The sequence below is a fragment of the Girardinichthys multiradiatus genome, chromosome 1 (genome assembly GCF_021462225.1).
Source record: "Girardinichthys multiradiatus isolate DD_20200921_A chromosome 1, DD_fGirMul_XY1, whole genome shotgun sequence".
In the NCBI taxonomy this organism is placed as follows: Eukaryota; Metazoa; Chordata; class Actinopteri; order Cyprinodontiformes; family Goodeidae; genus Girardinichthys; species Girardinichthys multiradiatus.
This window is the reverse complement of record NC_061794.1, coordinates 23,732,749-23,759,313: the sequence shown is the minus strand read 5'-3', so window position 1 is coordinate 23,759,313 and position 26,565 is coordinate 23,732,749. Positions and strand designations below refer to the sequence as shown.

General features: G+C 40.6%; 1 protein-coding gene across 2 annotated transcripts in view; it reads right to left on the bottom strand.

Moving 5' to 3' along the window:
• The window catches only part of dip2ba (disco-interacting protein 2 homolog Ba), a 57,917-nt gene that overhangs the window by 10,535 nt on the left and 20,817 nt on the right, over window positions 1–26,565 (bottom strand). Inside the window, exons 2-25 of one of the 2 annotated variants that reach the window (XM_047360362.1) lie at window positions 15,209–15,280; window positions 12,859–13,014; window positions 12,603–12,728; window positions 10,370–10,606; window positions 10,144–10,272; window positions 9,800–9,811; window positions 9,341–9,460; window positions 8,899–9,096; window positions 7,953–8,044; window positions 7,759–7,869; window positions 7,455–7,578; window positions 7,244–7,353; window positions 6,824–6,926; window positions 6,664–6,728; window positions 6,460–6,553; window positions 5,258–5,377; window positions 5,032–5,146; window positions 3,836–3,975; window positions 3,575–3,711; window positions 3,090–3,170; window positions 2,472–2,599; window positions 1,986–2,100; window positions 920–1,121; window positions 513–625 (exon numbers count right to left, since the gene is read on the bottom strand). In XM_047360362.1, the coding sequence (XP_047216318.1) occupies window positions 513–625; window positions 920–1,121; window positions 1,986–2,100; window positions 2,472–2,599; window positions 3,090–3,170; window positions 3,575–3,711; window positions 3,836–3,975; window positions 5,032–5,146; window positions 5,258–5,377; window positions 6,460–6,553; window positions 6,664–6,728; window positions 6,824–6,926; window positions 7,244–7,353; window positions 7,455–7,578; window positions 7,759–7,869; window positions 7,953–8,044; window positions 8,899–9,096; window positions 9,341–9,460; window positions 9,800–9,811; window positions 10,144–10,272; window positions 10,370–10,606; window positions 12,603–12,728; window positions 12,859–13,014; window positions 15,209–15,280 (2,900 nt within the window). The remainder of the gene's footprint in view (window positions 1–512; window positions 626–919; window positions 1,122–1,985; window positions 2,101–2,471; window positions 2,600–3,089; window positions 3,171–3,574; window positions 3,712–3,835; window positions 3,976–5,031; window positions 5,147–5,257; window positions 5,378–6,459; window positions 6,554–6,663; window positions 6,729–6,823; window positions 6,927–7,243; window positions 7,354–7,454; window positions 7,579–7,758; window positions 7,870–7,952; window positions 8,045–8,898; window positions 9,097–9,340; window positions 9,461–9,799; window positions 9,812–10,143; window positions 10,273–10,369; window positions 10,607–12,602; window positions 12,729–12,858; window positions 13,015–15,208; window positions 15,281–26,565) is intronic. The other variant, XM_047360368.1, reaches the window with a different exon arrangement.

Sequence of the window (26,565 nt, the reverse complement as noted above, 5' to 3'; positions counted from 1 at the left end):
TTCAAAAGAGACCAGTGTCTGGAAGGATCAGTGTGATTTTATGTACTTCATAGGTTGCTCTTATATTTAGCTGGAATCTATAGTTTTTTATAGAGTTTTTACAAATAAAGGTTTCATGGATTTTAACTAGTGTAATATATCTATGCTCGGTATAGACTTATTAGTTCAGGTTTGGTCAAACTGAAGACATTAAATGATGTCCAGATTCCCTAAAAACTGTGAAATATCCCTTTAGTTTAGTGCTACATTGAAAGCTACAAATCACAGAACTTCAGCTTTGCATCCACAGGGGAAAAACACTGAAATGCTCTTCATTAATGCTTTAATCAGCAGAGTAAAAGTTTAACAAATCATATATTGTGTTTAAAGAAAGCATAAACAGTGGAGAACAGTATTTTACGTTCTGAACTTAAACTCATGCTGAATGCAACTGAAAAAGAAATAAATGGGACGGTTTAATATAGCAGGATCATGTGCCACAGTGTTTTTAACAGTGATCTGTGAAATGCTACCTTTCGAATAAGGTCCTGATCCTCCACCACACCCAGCTCTCTGCCTGTTGCCTGGGCAATCCGCTTCCCTGCCACCAGGTTCCCAACAAGCATAGAAGCAGGACCAACATCCACTGAGAAGATCAGAAACTAGAGTGAAAAACTGTCACACTGATGTTCCTATACACAAAAAACATTCCCTGGTATAATTTCTGCCTCTAAGCCCACCAAAGTAACCACCTCCCTTTATTCAGAAATTATAGAGCACAAGCTGAACTGATCCAAAACAATTGAAACGGATCAGAATTGAACTTTAGGGGAAAAAATTGCAAAAACAAAATTGTAAAAAGCTTTTATCCGTCACATGCTATTACTATTCTCTACTTGCTGTGGTTCCATACAGTATTCTGAAACCCATGACGGCTCACCTGGCAGTTTCTGCCGTGGCTTGGGCATGTTTGTCACACATGTATGCGGACACATGAGGATGTTGCAGGGATGCAGGTTGCCGTCCAGAAAACTCTGCTTGGTTTCACAGATGTGGATGCCTCCTAATGGCGTCTTTGGGAGGGTGTTGGCTGGCACAAGTGCGAGGCAGTAAAGGCCAACCTGGTGGATACTGTCGATCGCCTTATGAGGAAAAATGGAACAAATGATGCAGGCCTAACACATGTAATGTAGTATTTCCTTGAGAAGGATGGCAGAAAAAAAATACACTAAGACGAAAAAAGACAGATATAGTGGTACAATCTATTACCATGTTAATACCTAGTGTTGTGCACTTATGAATTCAAATTAGTTCATTTATGAGTGCCGTCAACTTTTAGAACTTTAAGCTAAACAACAAAGCTGTTTTTTTTACAAGATGAACTTTTAAGCTAAGAAAATTGAGGATAAACTTTAACATCTTTTTTGCAGAAGGGTGTTGGAACATTTTCCCTCAAAGGTAAGACCATGTGTGTCTGCTACTGTGCCTGCTGTCAGCAGGGATTAAGACCAGCTATACGTTTGCAGGTGCAGCACAGACAAGCAGCAGAATGGACCCGGGCCATTGTGCTGCTTGTCTGACCATCGCACAGGTAAGAAAAGCTAAAATAACAGCACTTTTATTTATATAAAGAGACTAAGAATCATGTGTTTTGTGATTTAAGGCCTATGTGAGAAGGCTGTGACTTGTTAAGGCATAAAAGTGAGATTATTGAATCTGGGGCTTGCAGACCCTGTAGAAGCCCCGGAATAAGCTGGTAGGTCCAGGTTGGTGATATTACACAATGACTTTTTCTCTTAGTATATTGAAATCCCAAGAAATGTACTCTTTTTATATTTGCCTGTTAAACATTTGTTTCCTGAACTGAAACACTAAAGTGTGGCAAAAGACATGAAAACGGAATAAATTTGTAAGGGGGCAAACGTTGTCTCCCAGCCCCGTAGTTCCTGTCGAAGAAGATCTTTCTTAATGTTTTATCCAGAAAAAGATTTAAACAGATATATTACCTGTAGCACTCGACTCATCCACTGGAAGCTGTCTTCCTCGCTGGCATCCGGTCTCTGTTCTGCTACAATCACTATCCTCTCATCATAAAACACAGTCACTGAGAACACAGCAATCCTGAGGGAATGACATCAAAATATACCTTAAGAGTTCGCTCAAGATTCAAGAGTCTTTTTTGTCAATATATCCATTATGAAATTTTGCTGAGACACCGGCTCAAAAAATACACACGTAGTCCACAAACATAAATTAAAAACACTTAAAGAAAAACGAAGAGCGAGCATCCTTAGAGGAGACTTTGAAAATGTAAAACCAAGAGAACATATGTACATCGAATGTGGCATGTAGTATTTGTTAAAACTAAAAGAGGCTGGTAACAGTTCAAAGTTTTATTTGCAGAAACTATGCAGTGTTATGAGGAACTGCATGGGGAAACACAGTGACTGTTGTCTGTTCTCCGTGGCTCACAGGGAGCAGCAGAGTCATACCTCCCCCTGTAAACTGTTTTGACAGGCTCCACTGCCAATGCGGTGGCCACCAGGTCGTCAGCATTGTGGCGTCGCCCGCTCACCATCAGGAGTCCCTCAATCTTCCCTACAACAAACACAAGACTCCCCTATAGGACAAAGAGAAAAATTAAAATTCAGATGGTTTTAATCAGGGCTTCATCCCTCCTAACATGAAGGTGTGAGAAAGCTATGAATGACAACCACTAAACTCTTAAACTGTGAAATTAAGTCCAATTACTTCCCAAAACCAAAGAATCAAAACACAGTTTTACCCAATATGATTAAATAGGCTGAAGCTAGCAGTGCTGTTTTATCTATAATGTGCTAAAATCCTCAAATAAATGGTCACATCTGCCCATATTTGGCCTCCAAATTTGATCACAAATTAACAATAACGTAATTTAGTTTTTAAAGTCTGCTAATTGAGTCTTTTTTTCCATTCAGTATTTACACACAAAAAAGACACAAAATTATCCAAAAATGTAAGAGTGGTGCAGTTTTCTCAGCGAATTATTGAGTGAAAAATCTTAAAGACATGTGAATAAAATAATAAATATGTCCCCTCCACCTCAACAGAAACACTCCTGCACTCCTTACCGGTCCCACAAATCCAAGTAAACCGGTCCGAGCGAAGGGAACTTCTCCAATGGGTGCTCCAGCCTGGTTGACAGGGATCACCTAAAGAGAAAGTATCAGAAAGAAAGTTCAGATTCAACTTAAATATCTGTGCAAGAATAAGATATAGTAGCTTTAATACCTGAATACAGTGGAGATAAAAGAAAAACTGCACAGAGAATAATGGGAAAAAAACTGCTGTAACACTTCTTGCCATGTCAGACAACAGATATTATTGGAATAATTTCAAGGTGTTGGTGAAACTTTCAAATGGATCATTTTAGTACGATTTTTTCCATCCTAATTTTTTTAATACACTTCACTGTGTGTTAGTTTAACACTGATTGCAGCCACATTTCACAATACATCAGCTTTACATCAGCTGATAAACATGCTGGATCATTTCTGGAGTCAAATAATGAGGCAATAAGTTTATAAGCAAACAGAAATATTAATCTCTGAAAGACCTCGAATGTGTTCTTAGTGACTCCAGGAAGGCCGTAGTACATCGTTCCTCCAGCCCGGGAGTTGATCACTATCTCTCCAATCTCATCTGTTTTGCACAGCTGTGGCGGCCCGTCTGGTTTCACAATCCACATCAGAGCTGGAACACACAATAACGTCCCAATATTAGGATTAAATACGTTTAGAACCTCTAAGCGTGAAAAAGAAAGGGGTAAGAATTTAATGTAAATGACTGCACATCGGCTCCAGCTGCAGGCGCTCACCTCCAGGCATAATGTGGCCGACGTCATGCACAGTTAGAGCAGAGTTCTTGTCCTCCGTGTTGACCCTGATGACGCCGTGACTCAACCCACCCATGGACAGGATGGCCCTGGCTGGGAGAGGAGCTCCACGTGTGCCAGGTCTACAGAGATGAAAGAAAAATAATAATATATGATGGCACATATACCCAGAAAGAGGAGATATTTGTTTAATAAATACTTCCTGCAAAGTTAACCTAAAATTCATCACAGATGGTCTTTGAACCACATAATTATTATTCTTCCAATCTCACTCGGTCTCTTTCTTGCACTCTTTATAATAATCTGGTAGAGGCAACATGAACATTAAAATCTGAGGAACACTGGACCTTCTTCCCAGCAGTGTAATTAAAACGAGTTAATATTTTGGGTTAGGGCTGACACTGGCCTTAAAAGGCCCGTGGGCCACATCTGTCCCTTCAGATGTTAAGGACTGGCCTGTAGTGGGCTTTTAGAGGCACACCTCACTGGTCAACAGCATTTAAAATCATTTTTAGAGTTTCTTATAAAATGTACTCTTGAAGCAACTTCATTCACCCAGTAAAACCCCGGGGTTATGCCTAATTAACACGGCAGGATTCTTATGTCGATTTTTGACCTGATCTTCCCCTTCCCCCCCGATTATCGTGATGGCTATTAAGATAATTTTATGAGATATTCCTGCTGGGTGTGGTCTGTTAAGTGTGATCTAGTCTGCCCAGAAGGACGTTGGGACCGCTCAGACCTCAAATCGAGGATATTCAACATGTTGGATTCCCTTAGCACAAAATCCTGTCGTGTGGGGTGTTCCCCGAGGACAAATGAGCACGCAGCCTGTTGAATGTGACGTGCAGCCAATCAGAAAGCGAGGTGACGAAAACATGGAGGGGAATTCCTCTGAGCTCACGTTTGATCTCAAGAGGATTTGTGAGATTTCCTGTCTGACACCTGAATGTTTGTGAGTGAAATGTGTTTGTGTGTGGTGTGGTTGACGTGTGGCTGCACGCCACACACTGTAAGACCAAACCTGTTATGTCTATGATCGTGAGTGGGGTCTCTCAGGTTTTGAAAATCAACTGACAATTTTAAAATCTTGGTGCGTCAAAAACCCCGTTTTCATGCAAAAACCTATTAGGATTATAAAATCAGATTTAGTGTCAGTGTTGATGTTCATGTGGTACCTGCGTATAGCCACAGTCAGGGCCTCAGGGGAGGTGGCACATGGACAAATGACCTCAGGCCTCAGACCATGAGACTGGAACACGTTCAGGAAGGCATCGCACGACGATACAGACCCTGACAGTAAACAGTGGATGAACGTATTAACAAAACAATGGCCGAATCTACCTACGTGTTGATTTTTAATTGGTACAAAGGGGTTGTACTTATGAAAGGAAAGCCACTCACAAGGGTTTGCCCCATCAGCCACTATAAGCATTCGTATAGAAGACAAGTTGATGTCCTTCTGATCCTTGTGGGCCATCATGGCCCAGTGAAGGTCTCTGCACTTGACCAAGGCCACACGTGCTGTAAGAGGACAACCATGAGCATTATGAGCATTCACAGGTAAAAATCAATGAGGTAATCAGTCAATCTTTAGCTATAGAGCAGTTTTCTTTCATAAGGGAGGACACAAAGTGTTTACCTCAGATAAAAAAAAAAAGAACAGGAGGCAATGGATGATGACAAGGAAACAGTACAGAAAGAAATTAAAAAGTATATATTCATAAAATAAGATAAGATTGGTAAAACAAAGATCACAAATGATAAAAAGTAGTAAGAAGATAAATAAGAACATTAAATACCGAGAAGGAAAATAAAGTTTTGCTAAATGAACTGAACTGATATGAGAGCAATTAAACAATTAAATATTTAACATGAATATGAAGTCAAACTAAAGGCGCAGTAAAACTACAGATATATTCAACTTAAGATCATTTTAAATAGCAATTCAGATTAAATGATTCCCAGAGATTCGTACAAACGAAAAAGACACCACTTATGTTTGCTTTTAAAAACGGAAGCCTCCACTGCTTTCAGTCAGTCACATCATGTTGCTTTGAGACCCTCCACTGATCTGAACACCATGGTGGAGTAATGTCACCTCTTATATGTTGATCTCAGCAGTCACCTAACCCCTCAAAATGACATGGAAAGTAGCCTGGAGAAACTGCAAGGGTCCAGCAAAGATGAGAGGGAGACTAATGTCAAGTATGTAAGTTCAGTCTAAATCCACAGAAACTGGACCAGAGTTACCTAACTGTATCAGAAACACCAGATAAGCCAAGTTATATTCTTACCTGACTGGTCAGAGTGGTTTAATGACCAACAGTAGCAGCAGATGTTCATAATGCTAAAGTGGATTGGTGCCTGGTGTAAATACACCGGTTTGGTAAAGGAGGCTGTTGCACAACTTGATTATAGAAATGATTAGAATTGGTATTTTCAGCATCTTTCTCCATACTTGTGTGCCAAATACATTTGGTCATCTTGGCAATCCCCGTCAATTTTAAAACGATTACATACAAATCACGTTAAACAGATGAACAGAAACTACACAACAACATGACAAAACAGAAAAAATGTATCTAAAATAACTGTGGCTGAACCTTTGTGGATGTGAACCCTCTGCACCCAGGACATGGGACAGGCTTTCATGACCGCATATGGCACAGTGATGGTGTGAATTCTGTTCATAACACTCTGCAAGACAAATAAACATACATACAGTCGGTTTTATTCATCTGTCTGACCGAAAGGGGTGAAAAACAGCCTCTCATGGGTATATGAGCTGCCGTTGCAACCAGCCTCACCGATAGGACGCCGTGCCACAGGCCCATATCCTTCTTGCAGTCCAATACATTGACCAGTGTCTCCCCTGAGAAGGAAAAACCATCTTTTAGCTTTCACAGCTTTTAGTAAAAGAGCAAAGAGAGAAGATGAAGAGGTTTATATGTTAGATCCAGTTCAGACCTTCGCAGTAGTTGCAGGCCTGAGTCAAGGCTTGACAGTGTGTCAGCATGGCAATCTTGGAAACAGCAACTCCCATCACTGTTCCCTCCTTACTCGCTTTATACTTTTACAGAAAGAAACAGGTGAACAAAGGCACCAGTTTACCAAAAACTCTAAGTAAGACGACTCTTAACAGAAATATACAAGAAACAAAAATATTTGGAATGCTTTAAGTGTATATCTTCATTTTCCCCCTCAGAACATTTCATGCAGGGACCAAAAAAAATGAAAATAAGTTTGAATGTAAAATTTGATTTGTGTCTTTGACACCTAACCCTAGAATAATTAATGTCATTGCAATTATTCAAAAATGTGTGGTTAAATTCATTTTCTAAACCAGTCAAAACTGCATGCCTTTATGAGATCATGTTCTTAGAATACCTCTATGTAGGCCGTGTCAGTGTTGGCAGTGGGAATGTGTGGCTGCCAGTCTTTGGATGGTTTTGTCAGGTACTTGGTGTCAGTAACAACCCACTTCATCCTTGGCCATCCTGGAAAACACCCCAGAACACAAGGAGCATAAAATAAGACACTTGCTGATATAAAGAATTCCTGTTTGCAGGACTGGCATAGGCTGTTTCTGTTTGCTGACCTCTGAACTGGACGATCTCCCCGTTTGGTGTCTTGGGCAGCCCTTTGAGACACACCTCACTGGTCAGTGCCAAACTCACACCGCAGCTGCCCAACAGGAAGCCGATCTGCTGGCTACCTGCATCCTACACAGGGAAAGAGTTAAGATTTAAAGACAAGACTGCTAAACAGAAGGACAAAGGACAAAAGAATCTAGAATAACAAAATCTCTGAGCTACTGCTAAAATCAATAGAATCACCATTTAAATTGGGTTATTCCACCTTTATCGTTTGAATTTTCATTTGATCAATGTATAAATGTTTACCTGACGTGACAGAGGTACCTCGATGGGGACAGGAATGACTTCAGCTAACAAGCAGCCATAGAAAGCCACCCAGAACATTCCAGGGTCACTGTTTGGATACACCAACGCCACCTGGGAGCCAGAAAGATTGTTTCGTCTTTAATGCTCCCTTTTAACTCTTAGATAGCACAAAAGAGTGTGTGACAATCTCTCACTCGATCTCCAGGTTGCAGGACAGGCTCAGTCTTAGTCCCCAGCTTGTTCAGTAGAGTGTATGCCAGCTTTAAACTGCGACTCCAGAGTTTGCCTGAGGGAGGGAGGGAATTAAAAAGGCCCTGTAGCTACACACTGCATGAACAGGGCTGTAGGTGTTATTCTCCAACCAGCAAATATCTACAGCGCCTTGGCCGTGGTTTTCATTCCCCTTAACATTTTCTTACATTTTGTTAAAGTTAAATCCACAAACCTTCCTGTATTTCTTGGAATTAGATTCAACAGAATTACTCTGATAATCCTAAATATAATCCAGTGCAACCGATTACCTTCAGACCTCTCTGAATGCCTTGTGACAGTTTGCCACAACGCCATGTAATGGACACAGCAAACCTTGTGCAAGAAGGTACTCTGGACAGATTCAACTTTTTGGTCTACGTGCAAAATGCTTCCTCCCACAGTCCAAAAACATGACTGTTAGGTTAAATTGGTCTCTCTAAAATTGCCCTGAGGTATGAGTCCTTGCATGGCTGTTTGCCCTGTGTGCCCTTATGTTGCCCTGTGATGGACTGGCGACCTGTCAAGGGTGTACCCCCCCCTCTCTTCTAATGATCCTGGAGAGGGGCATCAACCTCCTGCAAGGATAAGTAGGTATTGATGATGGATCAACGGATGTTAAAAACCATGTATAGTTTACCTTCCACCACATATCTATAAGCTATTTTGTGTTGTGTAAATGATATTAAAGCCCAAAAAAATAGACTTAAGTTTGTGGTTGTAACAAGAAAAAATAGAAGTAATATGAACATTTTTGCAAGGCACTGTGGTTATCTGATCCAATTTATAAGTAATAAACCTCAAATTTATTTAAAGGGAACAATAAACATGACAACCACCATTTGGGAAGCAAAAACCAGCCAACTATTTTAATATATCATCAACACTCACCATATGTGAGAGTGTAGAGGGGTTTGCCGGTGATGTCCAGGGCAGTGAGGGCCGGGCTCTTAGCCTGGGTGGCCCCCCAACGGGCCAAGGCGGCCTGCAGGGCAGGGGGCCAGTTGCTGACCACTCCCAGAGGGTCTCCCTTCACTTGGAGGATTTGACGCCCCTCAGGCTTCGGGGTGTTGGGATCTGGCTGTGGAACTGGACATGAAAAGAGCGGGGGGACATTTAGACATTTACCAGTTCTTTAAGCCTTTAAACAGCTAAAGGCTTGTTTGTAACTTCAACCTCTTAGTGTTTACAGTGGTCATGGTTAACTCAAAAATTAAGACATGAACTAATAAAACGAGCTGCAATCATTCAGAATGAATTAACTCTTCTAACAAACTGTAACTTTGACAATCTAAGCCTGACTAAAGAGCCTCTCTTCACTGATGGGACTCACCTTCTACAATTTCCTCTGAGTCGTCGAGGAAGAATTCGCTGAGTGGGGGTCGTTTGGGCCGCTTGAGCGTGTTCAACAGCTGCTGGATCTTTGTGGACACCCGGCTGCTGACCGGTACGCCTGGACAAACATCAGGAAAAAGTCAAGAACTCATGCAAACAACCAAGACAGAAGCACACATGCAGTTCTGCCCAAACACACATCCCTACTTTATCTCACACAGGCAGAACGCTAGGCTCTAGCACAGTCAGCATCAGAATTAGCAGCAGGAAGGATTCGACAGGGAAGATTTACACAGGAGGAGACACAAAGACTGGATGATTTTTAGGAAAATCCAAATACAGGAAGATCTCTACTTCTAAACCTAAGACACCAGACAAACAAAAAAAGATGCTGGAAAGCAAGCTGATTTGGGCCTCGTCAGCATCCCTCCCCTTCCCCGGGTTCGTTGTATATTACCTTTTCTTTTTCCTTTTTTTAAATCAAAGGCAAGACAGGGACAGGATTAATGGACCCAAAAGAAAGAACACAAAACATCTGTCATTAACACCATTCACCACACTGTGAAATCATTATGCCGGTGAGAAATCAACATTTTTCTACATTCATATAGAACCCCTTTGTCAAAAACATGAATTGAACACTCCTCTATCCTAATTAAAACATGCTAACAGTTTATCCCACAACTTAAAGGAAGAACCAGGCAACAGTAAACCCAAGTTTACAGACAGTCAGTTTGATTTTTTGGCCCATTTGAGTCCCTAAACGAACATTTATACACATCCCGGCTTGTGTGAGAGTACCGTCAGCTGTATCCAGCATGCTGGAGCGGCTCTGTCCACGGCTAATGCCCCTGACTGCTGGAGGAAGGTCCACTCTGGATCCTCTATCCTGTGGAGTGGAGGACGTCACGTCAGGCGGGACACTGTTTTCTATCGGTGGACATAAAAAAAAAAAAACATCATTGACAAAAACTTAGCAATAGATTTTAACCATTGAATAGTCTGTCTCTCCATCAGTACGGTGTACCTATACGTGTGTGGGCCAGGACGTCGGCCAGCAACGAGGCACCAGGCTGAAGCTGGGGCTGAGGCTGTGTCTTGGGCTCTCCATGGGAGAGGGTGGAGGAAGCGGACGAGGATGTGGAAGAGCTTTGGACGGAGCGGTTAATCCAGTAATCGGGGCTCTGGAGGGTCTGAGCGAGCACTGTACTGAGAGCTGCCTTTCTGCGAAGCGAGCCTTCATCCTCTGATGCAGAGGACGTATCTGAGAACAGCAAACCATGAATAAATAGAGTTCAGGCTTTTGTTTCAAGTCAATTACATATTTTTTTAAATATCTTTATATGTGCAGTGCCTTGCAAAAGTATTTACACCCCTTGACTCTGTTTAGTGGTTTTCTATACTTTTTTAGAAACAAAGATCTGTGTTGTGTGTATTTAATACTTTGCAGAGCCACCTTCTCAGCATTTACTGCTGCAAGTCTTATGTCTCCATTAGCCTTGTAGGTGTAGAGACTGGAAGCTCTGTTTATTCTTCTCTGCAAGACATCTCAAGCTCACTTTCGTATGAATGTAGAACATCAATTTCAAGTCCTACCACAGGTGCTAAACTGCATTTAGCCAATGGCTTTGACCGAATCTCTCTAACACAAGAGACCACTTTGATCGTAACCACTCCGTTGTAGCTGTGGCTGTATGTTTAGGCATGTCGTCCTGCTGGGAGGTAAACCTGAGTCTTTTGCAGCCACTGACTGGTTTTCTTACAGCCCTGTATATGGCTCCACATTTTTCCATCAACTCTACCCAGCCTCCCAGTTCATGCTGAAGAAAAGCAGGATGGTGTTTGCAGTGGTATTTTTCATCCACACATAACTTTTTGCATGTATGGCAAAAGTTTAAATTGTGACCAGATCATTTGATCAGAGCACCTCTTTCCACATGTTTGCCGAGTCCCCAACATGGTTTTAGGCAAACTGCAAATGGGATTTCCTTTGGCTTCCTGTGGACAATGGCTTTCTTCTTGTCACTCTTCCATACAGGACAGTTGGGATTAAATTAAAGGAGTAGGAATTAAGCTTAGGCGACTGGAGGAATTTATTGAGTCAATAGAGCATTTTTTCCCTCCTTATTTTGCCTATAAATTAATTGTGTTAACCTGCTAATTCTAATCACGAATTAATGCAGTATAAAATGGATTGACTTTCAGTCTTTCATAGCTTTAAGGGCAAACTTAAACTACAGACTATGACACTGCTTTAATAGCAAATGAGAAAAAAATGTAAAGGAAAAGAAGATAAAAGACAATTATCACAACGACTCTTGTCGTAACTATGATACGCTTGCGAAAAGCCCAAGAAAACAGCACCTGAACCAGACTTACATGGCCTTACAGCTACTAGGTGACTGTACAGAAAAAATACCATCCCATAAACCATTATAAACACCACTGGCCGAAAGAACAGGTATATAAGCAGGATAACTAACTATTTCAATTAAGCCTTTTATATTCTTTAACAGGAAAACAAGTGTGTTTGCCTTGTTGGGTCTTAGCAAAGTGAGCAGATGGTTAACAATATTACCACCTGCGCTAAATACTCATTCTGAACGTGTGCTTGCGGTGGTTTTCCAAAGATATGTTTTTAACAGGAAAATGTTGTTTGAGCATTTTTCACCTCTTTAGTGGATCATGTTCTCCATCTATGACCTCTTTGCTGAGGTAACAGTTCAATTCTGTCTGAGCTCGCTTTTCCATGGGCTTAGGTGGAGGCTTAACCTTTTTTGCCCAAGGAATGAGGCTTCTTTATTGGTGGTTGTGGAGGCTCGTCACCTCCTTCGGCATCATTCACCCAAACACACACTGTTGCATTTGTAGGACCGTTTTTCCAATAATCCACCATCTTAGTTTGAAGCTTACTTTGGAACAAGTCCAGCTGGGCTCCTGCTGGAGCTCCATTAAAAGCTTTTACATCCTGTGGGTTACCGCGTCCATCCGGTAGGTAATCCAGTAAGTAATCCCATGTAAATGACTTACAATTTTGTTTACCTGTGGTCTCATTGGCAAATCCGCCAGTGTGATTTTAAACTGCTCTAACACAATGACGCCTGCAAAAATATATCATCAATCACCGTTTGTTGGACTGACGATTTTATGTTGGAAAAATTAATACTCTTTGAAAGTACTGTGTGGCTTTAGATGGAACATCCCTGTCCTCTCAGGTCTTAAAGAAAGTAACTGTGTTTGGGGTGAGAAATGAATCCTACCTGGAGGTGTGCAGTTATCTATTGGAGATTGGACAAAGTATGAGCGTCTCTTGGTCGGCATGGGCAGTGCCATCTTCTCTTCTCTGTGTTTGGCCAGAGCTGCCTGCACAGCTTCTGTGTGGATGTCTAAACAGAAGGAATAAACAGAGCGAGACATATTAGGATAGAAATTAAGAAGTATGATGGTGAATTTCTGGTTTCACTTTTGCTGGACAGTGTTTTGAATAGTTTTTTGGTAGAACAGTTAGCTATGAACCTGATCTGTAGCGCTCATCCCTGGCCCCTCCACTGCGATGTGCACGATGGTGTCTGGAGGCTGAAGAGGTGGAGGGGCGCGGGGCCTCAGGACTTGGGCTGGGGTCGGCACTGTGGCTTGGTGAAGGCTGTACATCTGGCAGAGACAGGTCCGCTTCTAGATAACAGGGGCGAGTAAAGAAATATGAGAAGGTGTAGAGCAGCAGTGAAAAAATTACACAAAGATGAACTTTATAGTTGGACAGCTCTGGGTCATATCCCCCCTATTTGTTTCAAAGCTTTGCCGTTTCTTCCCTTTCCACTTGTAAAACAATATCATATGTGCTTTAACCATTTCATATTGATGTATTTCTCTTGGTAGGTAAATACATATAATAATATAAAATAATAAAACCTCAGTTTATTTAAATTTTAATATACATTTACCAAATGACTCCTGATTAAACCAGAACAACCCTGAATGACCTCTTGCTAACCGACGATATTTATTAAAGTCACATACCCACATGTCCTTCCCCAAAAATATGAGCAGCTTAAGAAAGAAACGTTTAACCCATTTAAACCAATTTCAGGGTTTCTACAAGTTTTTGTTACTAAGGATTTCTGAAGATCTTTTTAAGACTATTATGATTTAAAAGTAAGACCTAAAAGAATAACGAAAAATAACTTTGTTATTTAATGATTTTTATCAAATTAACCTGATTCCAGGTTAGCTTGACACAAGTTAAAAGCAGATTAAATATAACTCTGTCGATGTAAATTGGTGTTTTTGGCATGTGACTTGCAATTGTATTTGTCAATGTTGGAAACTTTCAAACTGAAGACTTAATTTGGGCTTCTTTAAGACTTTTTAAAGCCTAAAATTAAGATGACTGACCTTTGTTGACCCCAGACATCACAGGAACCCTGAAATCTAACTTTTGCTACCTGAAAAGGCCGTGTACAAAACACCCAAATCTGCCAAAGTATGAAATGGTGAAGGACTGAAATGACCAGCAGCCTTGCTGCACGCAGACCGGGCACACACTTACTACCATAGCAACGTGTAGGCAATAATAATGCAGCATGCTTTGGTAATCGTGATTGTTGCAGTTTATACTTTTAATGGGAGTAGCTGTAATGGTCCCTGTATAGTAGCAGGCTTTAAAAATAAAATCAACCTCAAGAGACAACTTAACCAGACAAAGTCATCTCATGAGGTGTAAGGAAAGCCTCCTACTATTTGCACTGACACTGAAGGCAAGCTGTAGATGAAAAAACAGAAAGCAGTGGTCACTTAAAGAAACATGCTTTAAGTACTAGAGCACTCATTGCCTTTAGCAAGAATAATGTGGTAGCACAAGATAAACGAGGCCAAGGATAAACTAAGAAGGAACAGGGGGGAGTGTTTCTCTTTGGATATTGCGTAGCTTACAATGAAGTGTCAAAAAGGACATTTTTTTCCATGATGCTGGTAATGTGGTACAATTCTTCCTGAGGAAATGACACCCTTGTGAGCAGTAGCTAATAAAAGATATTTAGCAGATCAGATGGTCTCACTGTAGTACAACGAAACTATGAACCAAAATTGACTTAAGATGAATTGCGAAAAAGGTTCGGGCAGGGGTCTGCAACCTGTGGCTACGGAGCCTCTTAAAGGACCTCCACATTGGTTCTGGAGGTTCTGAACGATAATAAAGGGCTAGCTTTAGAAGTTTTACTGTGTTATTATGTAACATCTGCAAAGAATTTCCACATCTGAATGACACTAATGGTACAGAGAAACATTAAGTAGTAAACTACATGTTTTTTCCCTCCTTTTTGCAGAAATATTTTGTACACTCATTTTCTTTGTGGTACAACCTAAAAACTAACAAATTTGTTTCTTAAAAAATTTAGAAATTGAAAAAATAAATAAATTAAAACTTAAGCTTGTTTTTGAGTCTCTAGACACATTTGATTTAGTAGAACTTAAGACACAAATGGCCAGTTGGACTGTAAAGGTTGCTAATTTCTGTTCATATAAAAAAGTAGTTACACTTTTGGACACTAGGGGGCCAGAGAAACCCAGAAATTCCTTTGGACTATAGAAGAAAAGATTTTAACACACAAGCTAGATTAATTTCATACATTAACTCAACATGAAAAACAATAAAGGTTGCTTTAAGTAAACTCATATGTAAACTTACAAGTAAATTACCATAACATTTTAAACCTTTCAACTTGGTAAAATGAGTAGGACTTTCCTCTGTTGCAGTTACATCAAGTTTTTGCCACAATAACGGCAAAGAGGTTATTAGAAGACTTCGAAGAAAGGACAGATCTGATATGAGGAAATGCAAAGAAAAGAACAAATGAAGAACCAGCCTTACTTGGCAGCTGAGGGGTGTAGGAGGCCAGCAGCTTGGCTCTCTTCTTTTCATAGCCCTTCTGGGTGATGTCACCTAGGAGAGAGCACAGTAACATCACACAGTCATGTTAGTCATAATTACCGCGCAAACACCACACAACTGCGCACACAAGCCACTCCTCTGATATACACATTCACACACAAGGATTTTGCTTTAGCCAACACATTTACAGCAGCCGAGTCATTTTATTAATCCTCTTTGAAGCAAATCTTCTGAACTCCACATGTTACCAGCTAAGTCTAATTACAGCTACACAAAGAGATAACACCATTGTGAGGCTCTACATTAGCCGCTATGAACAAACATGATCCTCCAGACTATGAAACCCAAATGTGATCCCAGAAAGCAGAAAAGAGCTGTTCTACGCAGAGATCTGATGACAGTCCTGGGAGATTTAGGGAAAACGGAGCAGAAAATGAGACATGAATTGAGAAACTGCAGTTGTTCCAGACTGAGAAACTAAAGAAGTCTGACATTTACCAATTAGTGAAAGCATCAAACCCAAGATCTACCAGGTTATGTTTACAACACCTTTCTGTGTAGAGGCTGTTACTGATTGAAGAAGACTCAAAGTCAGTTATTTTCACTTCACAGAGATGCAAGAAACTACTTCAAAAAGAAACTACTTTCTATGGAGCCACGTTGGTCGTTAAAGTCAGACTTCCAGTTATAGAGGCCAAGACAGTAAAGCTGTGCCGTTTCCCCTTTAAACTTTCAATCTCTGTCTGACATGGAGCATGCTGGATTAATTAGTTAACACGCTGTATACCAATGTAATGTTCAGCCCAATGGATGCAGTCTCCCTCCAGCAGATGCCAACATCTGACCCAAACTTGAGTGCAAGTCTGGTAGCACTGATGAAAAACAGATGATTGGGGAAAGATTTGTACTTCTCTTAGGTGATATCACCATCTTAATGTTTATCACTAAAATCAGCATTACATGGTCTTCTAATGTTGCACAGCCCCAACATTGGAAGCCTTTTGGAAATCTCAAGAGGTAAGGGTCTACAGTCTCTTGGGTCTTCAAACAGAAATTGATATTTAAACTGATGTTTAGTAATACTGACTGTGCCAATCGCTAATACAAGATTCTTTTCTTTTTTTTTTTTTATTACTTGTTATTTATTCGTGTATCTATAGAGACAAAATAAAATATAAGCTTTAGAATACATATTTAAAACAGAGTAAAAAGATTACACTAAGACACCACCATTCAAAAGCATGAAACACAGTGCCACAAAAAAATGGTGGAAAACACGTGACTGGAAACATTGGTCCTGCTCCAGTTTGTAGATCATGACAGAGAAGGCATCCACCAAACAGAAATACTAAGCAAAGTTACCTTGAAATCCCCACTGGAGGTTCCACGAGCAAAAGATGCTTAAGATGACCTAAAATATAAACTCTGATCAGTTTCTTTGTTTCAACATATTAGTTGAAAATCTGTTTTGCGGCAACTGGCTTTTCACACACACATAACATGCCTTTGCTTCTTATTTAAGTAATTAATGAGTGCTCATGACAGGAGGGCTACAAACAGTTATTTTAACGTTGTTCTTATATGTTGTTCATTTACATCAATCGTGCAAAAACCTTTCATCAGTGCATCTCTAGCAAAATTAAGAGCATCTGAGGGAGTAACACACAACAATTTTGTCATTTATCTCTCCCAGCACTCTCCCCTCCCTCATTTGGCCTTGGACTGTGCAGGCTTCTCACCACTAACTCAGTCTGGCAGAGAGCACCAGAGGCATGACAAAGTCCACCTCTCTGGCACCCCAAAACACATAGTTTGCTTGTGCAGCAAACATGCAGGCAAAGACGCCCTGCCCAGTTAACAAACACTCCTCTCCTGCACACAAAAACAGTCCTAATGCTCCAAACCCCTGTAATGCCATTCTCCTCATTTCGTCTTCAGCGATGCCAGGCATGCTGTGTTAAGTGTAGCGAACCTCAGGCTGCTCTGTCTCAATCCTCTGACACGTACTCCACAATGACCGGAAACGCTCATCTGACCTGCTCAGAGGGGGAGAGTCCTGTCAGCAGTCCCCAAAACCACATGTCAATGAAGTCAAAGCTAGTTTGTGTGAGAGTGGGTGATAAACATATGCTGAGGCCATGGGGGGGGATGGGTGTATTAACACTCAGTGGAGAGTCTCAAAGTTTTCCAGTTACTATCCACAAAAAGTTGGGATGCATCAAACAACAAAGTCATCAAGGAAACTCCCCTTGACTGTAGTACGTAGATTCCCAGTATGAGGTACGTCTGATTTATCCAGACCTGTAACTTTCAATTCCCTCTTCAGGTTTCACAACACTGATATCATGAGAACAGAGGAAGAGGGAGGGACAACTGAGGAGAAAAAAGGGCAGACAGTTGTAGAGTGAGCGAGTCAGTGACTGAGCGCTCGGTTCTTTGTTATTCTCTTTAAAAAAATAAATAAATAAAAAAGTTCAAAAAGGAGAGGCCAGCATTCAGCTCGATGTTTACCACTGGGTGCACACACGTTTATGAGGAAAACACACCAACAAATGTGTGTGTGTTTTTTTTTTGTTTCAAGCATGCTAGATGCTGGTTGTGTTGTCAAACACATTCAGAGACATTCACATGGAGCCATCTACCAGCAGCATATTGATCTTAGCAGACTGCAGCATCATTGTTGTTCGAGACAAGGGTCATACCAAACCCCGTTCTGTAGCTGAAGCGGTATCATCAAGGGAAAAAAAAAAGGGATAGATGGAAATAAGCGGGGAGGACGGTCATTAACACTGACAGAAGACTCTTTGTTGGTGTGGGGCACAACAACAGGCACGGACTGGCACGGCTGCACTGGCTCTGCAGCTGACAGAGAGCATAAAGGAAACTGAAGGACTCCGAGCTGAAAGACTGACTGTAACAGCTGATTCCAAACAGAATAAAAAGCTGTGTGCGTTAAGAGCAAGAATGTGGTCTTTTGAGTGCGAGCATGAGCAAAACAGTACAGTAACTGTGCGTGTGTGTAATCTGAGGTCAGGGGACAGGATATGAATATTACCCCACCCAGTGTGCGCGGTGCCAAAAAACGTCTCCCTGTGCCTGTCTAGAGAAAGAGGAATGTGCTGATTGGAAAGCAACGAGCTGACAGAGATGGCCAATTGGCTAAGAGAGCCGATTCAATGGCCAAATAAATCCCAGAGCTGCAGCAAACTGGTGTGTTTGAGTGTGTGTACGCAGCTGGTGCAGGTTAAAAGGTGCAACAAACCCAGCGAAATGAATGCTGATGCAGGACAAATCTACGGTGGCGCACAGGCCTTTTCTCTGTGAGATGTGTGTCAGTATGTCGGATCAGGACTGAGCCTGACCAGCTTAACATTCCCAGCTCAACTAGTAGAGGTGAGGTCATTTACAGACACTTAATGACTAGATAATGACCTAGAAATGTATCGACAAGCTTTTCCTGGTCAATACAGATTTCATATTTTCTTCTTCTTAAGGACAATGACATGAGAAAAATATGCTGCAGGATCCTCCATACAGATTAGTTTTGAGTCCCACAAAAAATGATGGAATTACAAGATTATCCTTGTTTATGTATTAAAGTGTGTCACTGACCTTTGTCCGGTTTTAAGCTCAAAAAAGTACATCAAAGTAGATGCTGTAGGATGATTTGTTAAAAGACTGAAAATGGTAGGAGAGCCTAGTTCCGACGCATTTAATGAATAGAAAAAAGACTTTCAGTGTTTGAGCAGCCAATCACAGATTAGAGCCAATCAAGGAAAAACGGTCTGATACCAAATCCGGTGGATTGGTTTTGCATCTCTATAACCCTGGCTTTAAAAATGATCTATTCACTACGCTGTTTGCTCAAGTAGGCTCAGTGTGGTGATGCTTTCCGAGCTTATATGAGACAGCCTAGCAGTGACCCTCTGACTCCTCCTATCAACTGCAGCCATTGACCTGTGACCTCAGGCCAGCTCTGAAATGGGAATAATCCCCTCACAGCTGAGTGTACAAAGCCAAGGGGGGGTGAACACAACCTCATGCAAACACCAATCATAGTTACACCAACAAATAAAACAAGCTAAAATCCATTCAGGCATGAAACAGTTTTTATAAACCCAGTTATCAATGTCCTAATTTAGATAAACATTTCTGGAGACTGATCCAGCACTGGAACAGTTTTGTTTGTATAGATCAGGTGCACAAAGTAAAATTAGGGACGTAGCGATATGAAACGTGGGCCAATATCAGATCCCATATTAAAATTGCCGTTAAGACCGATAACTTATATTATATTTTATATATTTCCCTACCCTTTCAAGACCGTGGAAAAAAAAATTTCTACCTCAGTTAAACATCCCACAACCCTGCACTGCTTCACTATCACTGCCACATGCCCAAGTGTCAAACACATACACAAACAAGATCAAAATAAATATCGGCTGTATAAATCGGCTCAGGTTTACTCATAGGGCCGATACTGATGGTAATACGGATATAACATGCATCCCTAGGTAATATATAACAAAAATAAGAAAGAGGACGCTGTACAGTAAGGGCAAATATACAACATAAGAAAAAAATCCTGTACAGTTAATAAAAAAAAGCACTCGGGTTCTAAGAAATGTGCAACTAAGTAGGATAATAAAAAAAATTACAAACTGTGCTTGTATATTCGCACATGAAAAATATGACTATTTATAAGAATATGGAAAATCTGTGCAAATAACAGCAGGGATTGTAAACAATTTGTGGAGTTTGTTGGGCGCAGTGTTGGTCATAAAGTTTAACAGCTGCTGGGAGGAAGGACATGCGATAATGCTCCTTTGTGCATTTTAGGATCCACAACAGTTTGTCATTGAGGAAGCTCTTCAGTTCTACAACAGGTTCATGCCTGGGGTGGGAGACAGGGTCCAAGAAGGATGTTATTACTCTGGCTAGAGTTCTTGTCTCCCACCACCTGCTCTGTGTCCAGGGGGCATCCTAGGACAGAGCTGGCATTCCTGATGCGTTTATCTAACCGCTTCTGCCGAGCTGTAGATAAGCTGCTCCTCCACCACATAAAAACCACAGAAGATGGCTGATGCCACCCACAGTCTAAAAATGTCTTCAGGAGTGCCCCTTGCACTCCAAAAGATCTCAGTCTTCTCAGCAGGTGGAGTCTGCTCTGACCCTTCTGTTATAGTATCAGTGTTGTGACTTCAGACCAGTTAATGAACATGGAAAAAATATAATTTTGGCCAACCGATTGGCCAACTATTTGTAAATAGTTTGTTCTTAAAAGTTACATTTAAAGACAGGATAGATGAACTACATATGATGAGTCCTAATGGTAACAGCAGCAACTTTCAAACAACACTCCTATTAGGCCTGTACAATTCAGAACTAATTTATCCATATCGCAACATTACTTTACACAATATGCATACATCGCAAAGAGTGTAACCTATTTATTCAAGTACCATGGCATGCATTAATACCTGTAATATTTTTGGTGACAATTATAGTTTAATGCAGTGCAAAAAGTTTTAGAAGATAAAGAGGAGGTAAGTTCGTAAAGTCATTAGGAAACTACAAGCAAGTTGTTGCAATGCCAAACAACCGAAGTTGGCAACTTTTTCTGAAAAATCTTGTTGCGGAGCTGGAAATATTTTTTTTTCCCCAGTAGCTGGGGAAGCTAGAAAACGTATTATTGTGGGTCTATGTTTGCTATGAACCCAATACAGAAAGACAGTGACACTTTGTAAATATTTGTTAATTTGTCATTCTGTTGTCAACGATAAATAGCACAAAGATTGGTGTTTTATCCGACCAAACAACACGATAAAACAATGGTTCCCAGCTAACATGTCCTAAAATCCTGTGGGAAAAAAGCAGACAAGAGAGTCTGGACTGGAAAGTTAACATTCACTTTTTCTCCCCCAACACACACAAACCCAAATCAGATCAATGGCGGCCGAGCACATTAGAGGGCAGAAGATTGATGTGGGAGGGATGCAATACAAATCATCTGACTAGCCTTCCAGCACTCTCGCATTCGTGTTAAATTAACTAGAAGACACTGAGTCATAAGTTTGGAACTTCTCTGTTTAGGATGTTAAAACTACATGATATCATCTCACCAGGTGGGCTATTCAAAAGTTAAAAAAAACGAACAAACAACAAAAAAACAATCATCTGGATCTTAGAAAGGAAATCTAGGACTGTTTCAGTATTGGCAAAGCATTCTGCCTGATATGACATTTCAGACTTGGACTGTTACAGAAAAAAAAAGAAATATATATACACACACACATACATGGATATATATATATATATATATATTTTTTTTTAAATTGAGTGGAGAGTAGCGTTAGCCGTCATGATCCACTTGTGAAAATAAATCTGAGTGCTACTCTGCCAGACAGGACATGTAAAAAAAAAAAAAAAACCTGCGCCACCAGTGCCTGGTCTCCCTTCTTTGTCTCCTTTGACTGTAAAACGTTTCTCCAGCAGAAATTTGGATTGCCCATGCCCAATTTCTCTTGTGATTAAGATGTAGGTGCTTCTCTCTTGTTTGGCACCCTCCAAGTCCATGGCGTTGTGAAACTTGAGGTACTGTGGAAAGTTCACAATTAGTTCTACTAAGTACAGTGGTCAAATATCCATCCGGGAGGTATCCCAGACGTTTGCTGATGGCTATAAAAGTTCTGTAGTCTAGATGCATCTTGTTAAGCAACAATTAACTAATTATTATTGGGGATTTATGTCTATATGTGAGCATGTGCAGATATTTTTCACCTAGAGATGGGTACCAAATTCTGTACTTTTATAGGTACCGACGGAATTCCGTCAGTACTTCTGAGTACCGATTCATGTAAAATCAAACGGTACCATGTTTCGGTACCTAAACGCATCATTGTGACACTAAGGGAGTTGAAGAGTGGGCGATTTTCCATGCCGGACCTGAACACAGCATTGCACACACAAGAGCGTAATGACGTCAGTAGCAGCTGGTACCGTCAACAAGCATGGCTGATAGAAAGCGCTCGAAAGTATGGCTCCACATTTCATAATGGGGTGCAGATTACGCTCGCTGCATTATTTGTGATGGGAAATGCAAGGCCTGCGGTGGGAATACTTCTAATCTGAGGCAGCACCTGCAGCGTTTCCCAGACCACTATTCAAGGGTTACGCCCCCTCCAATCCTTATTTTAAAATTCACTGTAGATGTTGAAAAATTATTACACCTTGGGAAAAACTACTCTCTTAGGTCATTTTAAAGCCCAAAAATAATGCGACTCATTCCCACGATGTACCGTATATACTTGCTGATGTTATATCAAATTATTAATTTCATTTTCTGCTGCAAAAGATCAAGAAATCTGAACACTATTAATACATGCCTATACATTTCACACTATTTACATATATATGCGTTTACCCCCCCCAGCCCAGAGTGCTGTGTAATTAAAGCCGGCAGATTAGCAAGTGACATGACTGCCACCCACAATTTCCTGTTGCCTCACTGAATCAGTTCCGCTCGCTGCAAGCACACACACATTCATTTGACAGGCGTCTTGCACCACATAACTCCACACAAACATGCACACAGCAACCTTTACCAAGACTAACTGTCTGGATTATGGTGAGAAATCAGACTGCTCATTTTAAGGTTCCATCTTCCACTGCAACCTGAGATCGTTCCAACAGAACCGATAAAATTAACTGTACAACTTACGTTCTGTGGATCAACGGTAGCTCGGTATACTCAAAGCAGTTTGTATTTATGAATTGTTACAAAGGAGATATGACCATTAAACACTTATAACACCTTCTAAAACAAAACAACAAAAACCTGAGGGGAATGTGAAAAATTGAAAGAAGACGCAGCAAAACAACACACACAAACAACCACAACCATGCACATTTACATATAAATACACACATAAACACAGGGACTGAGAGAGGAGGAACTAACGTCACCCACAGGATCTTATTTTTAGAAACTCTAAGCAGAAACACAGAAACAATGGGCAGGCTGTGCCGAGAACATGGCTAAAGAGCACTTAACAGGAAATGCAAATGACTGATTCTAAAAGCAAGGCCATTTAATAACACCTGGTCAATAAAGCATATGTAAGCACCTAGAAAATATTTACCAGGACTCTAGTTTTACATTGAAGAGTAATTTACCTTCAGCAACAGGATCTAGAAATATATTCAGTTATGTTAAGCAGTGGTATTTTACGTATCATTGGATTTTGGGTACCACAATACCCTAAAGCCCACTAACATGACCTAAAAACATCATAAATGTTCACACCCCTTGAGGGTTTTTTTGGGGGTTTTTTTGTGCACATTTTAAGCTAAAAACCACAAACTTCAACCTATTTTATTAGGATTTTATGAAAGAGACCAACACAAAGTAGTGCATAATTGTGAAATCGAAGAAATAATGCAAACGTTTTTTACAAAAAAAAGATCTGAAATGTTTGAATTCAGCACTCATGGGAAACAACATTATTGAACCACTTTTCACAGCAATTACAGCGAGACTTCTGGGACATTTTCTACCAGTTTTGCACATCTAGAGACTGACATCTTAGCTTAGTGCTGTTAAAACAGCTCAAGCTCAGTCTGATTGGATGGAAAGTGATTAAACATCAATTTTCAAGTCTTGCCAGAGACCTTAAACCCGGCTTCATGCCCTTTGGGTGCCTCTAACAGGATTCCCCTGCATCAACTGTGACGGGCTTCAGTGTCCCACCTGGAGAAAGACACGCCCACAGCACGATACCGCCTCTGTATTTCATGACAGATGTTGTGTTCAGACTGATGTGCTGAGTTAGTTTTCCTCCACACACTGCATTTTGAATTGTGACCACATCTGACCAAAGCAACGTCTTCCACATATTTGCCATGGCCTTTACATGGCTTGTGATAAACAGCAAAAATTATTTTTCTTAGCTTTTTGTTTTTTCAACAGTGGCTTTTCTTTCCATTTTTCCATTTCCATTTGCTTGTGGATCTCTGCAGCTCCTCCAGAGTTACCACGTGACTCGTGACTGCTTCTCTGATTAATGCTCTCATTAAACCCTAGCTTTAAACTATCAGTTTTTTCTCACAGGAGGAGTAATGGGGTGTTATGGATGTATGATCCGTGGCCTTTTCTCTTTGCTGCCCTAATTAAATATATCTGCCACACCACTCACTGCTACAGCTTATACAACATAACTGTTGATTTCACATAAGATGTAACACATAGTCAAGGAGAAACTGATACAAGAAGATGACACCCTTTAGGACGGTTAAGAACAGGCGTAGATAAAAGCAGGACTCACGCTCCATTCTTTGCTCCTCTCGGTTCATCCCTAAGATGGGCTGAGGGGGGCCCCCCAAAGTAAATACTTTGCTGGTTTTACTGGTTGGGTCTCGGAACTGGAGAGAAACGGACCCGTTGGTGCACAGGGAGGAAAGAGAGATAAAACTCCCATTTTTCAGCAGGGGGTGGCCCCTATCTAAATGACGTTTCAAACATTTGCTCATAGGCCTCCCAACCCCCATGTCCTCCGTTTCCCACTCCAAAACCCAGCCAAAGAGTCATCTAGGAATGGACAAGTTCATGTGGGGGTTTTCAGTCAGCCAAGGAGGATGAAGTAATCCCTGGATGGTTGTAGAGATCTGCGGGCCATCTGAGAACAGGACTGGGGGAATTTCAGTTAACCATCATCAATTACAGTGATGAATGATGCGGAAAACAATAGGCATTTCCCTTTAGCAGTTTAGTGGGTTAAAAGAGAAACAACCATCAGAATATCACAATCATACGAAACTGGTGAAAAAAACAAGATTTATCTGCAGCTTGAGCTATAACTCTAAGATGATCTTGGAAAGTAGTGAGCACAACTCCCAGTTTCAACTAAAACGGAATATGTTTATGAGTATGAATATGTTATACTTTGTAACTGAACCATTTTGAAAAGTAGTAAAAGAAAATGAAAAGTTCTCCAGTAACCCATGTTTGCCATTATGCAGCATGTCATGGCTGAGAGTAGGTTGTGGGCAGCTAAGAAGGATATAGCACAGGGTGTGAGTAGTTTTGAAAACTGGAAACAAAACTATGCTAAGGGCCACTGGTGGTAAAAACCCATGCCTGGAAAAATACACAGCATTCGTCTGTACAATGACATCAAAGCCAAAAAGATGTTGAAAGTAAAGCAATCACATTTCCTCTACTCTGTAAAGCTTAACCTCAAAAACATGAACAAACACACCCACATTTATATAAACATGCTACCCAAGGAGAGCACCTAATTGTTTTAAACAGTAAAATCACACTTTCCTGTACAGGACAACAAACACTTAAGCATTATTGTGTTCTACTGAGATAAAAAACTAGGATTAGCAGAACCTTTCTGGGCAGACTGAGACTCGACTGACAGCATCCTGAAGGCTGTTAGTGGCAAAGAAATAAAATTAATGTCCTTTCAAGACTTTTACTGCACTAACTTTCTGTTGAGTGCCGACTAACTGCATTAGGTCTATTTAATGCTGGCTGATCTGACATCCGTTTGATGGTGCACTGAAATCATTAAGGCAGAGGACGGTTAAAGAACTGTGTTTAGAAGAAAAAACAAAAAGCGAAGGAGATTTGTACCTGTTTTTCCCCTCTCCACTAACTAAGCTGCTGATCCAGGGGTCTACTTTATGTTTAACTTGGCTCCTAATGCTACCGCAATGTATGTATCGTTATGCTACTTTTACTCTAATCTGGGTTGCTTTCTTTTAAAACAATAATAGGTTCAAGCATTACAATACATTCTCCCAGAAATTACTGCGATAAACGATAATATTACCATGTGGAGAGCATTTTCAACGATGATAATGGCATATTAATGCAAGTAGCTACACCCTCTCAAAGATAAATAAACTTTAATTTCTAAAGAACATTTAACACTGGAACTGGAAGACATTTTAAATAGCCAAAATAAATTAACAACCACAAACAATACTTAAAATGGATCTCTATAAACAAAATTGCCCTTCCAAAAATATTAATCATTGGGCTCAGACATGTAAAACATTTTTCTTTGCAAGACTGACTGCATGAGCCAAAATATGATTAAGACAGAGGTTTGAACTGAAGGACGGCGAGTCTCAGAGGAATTAAACTTCTATTTTCTTTCGTTTTCGCTTCCTTTACTTTGCTATACAAATGAACCACAACAAGTCATTAAAGCTGTGCCACCCTCTTATATCACAATTGTTGTCTAAAACAACAATTAAGGAAATAACACAAATACATAAACTGCCCTAATTCCATCTGGCGTTTTAATTTGAGGATGGCTAATTTT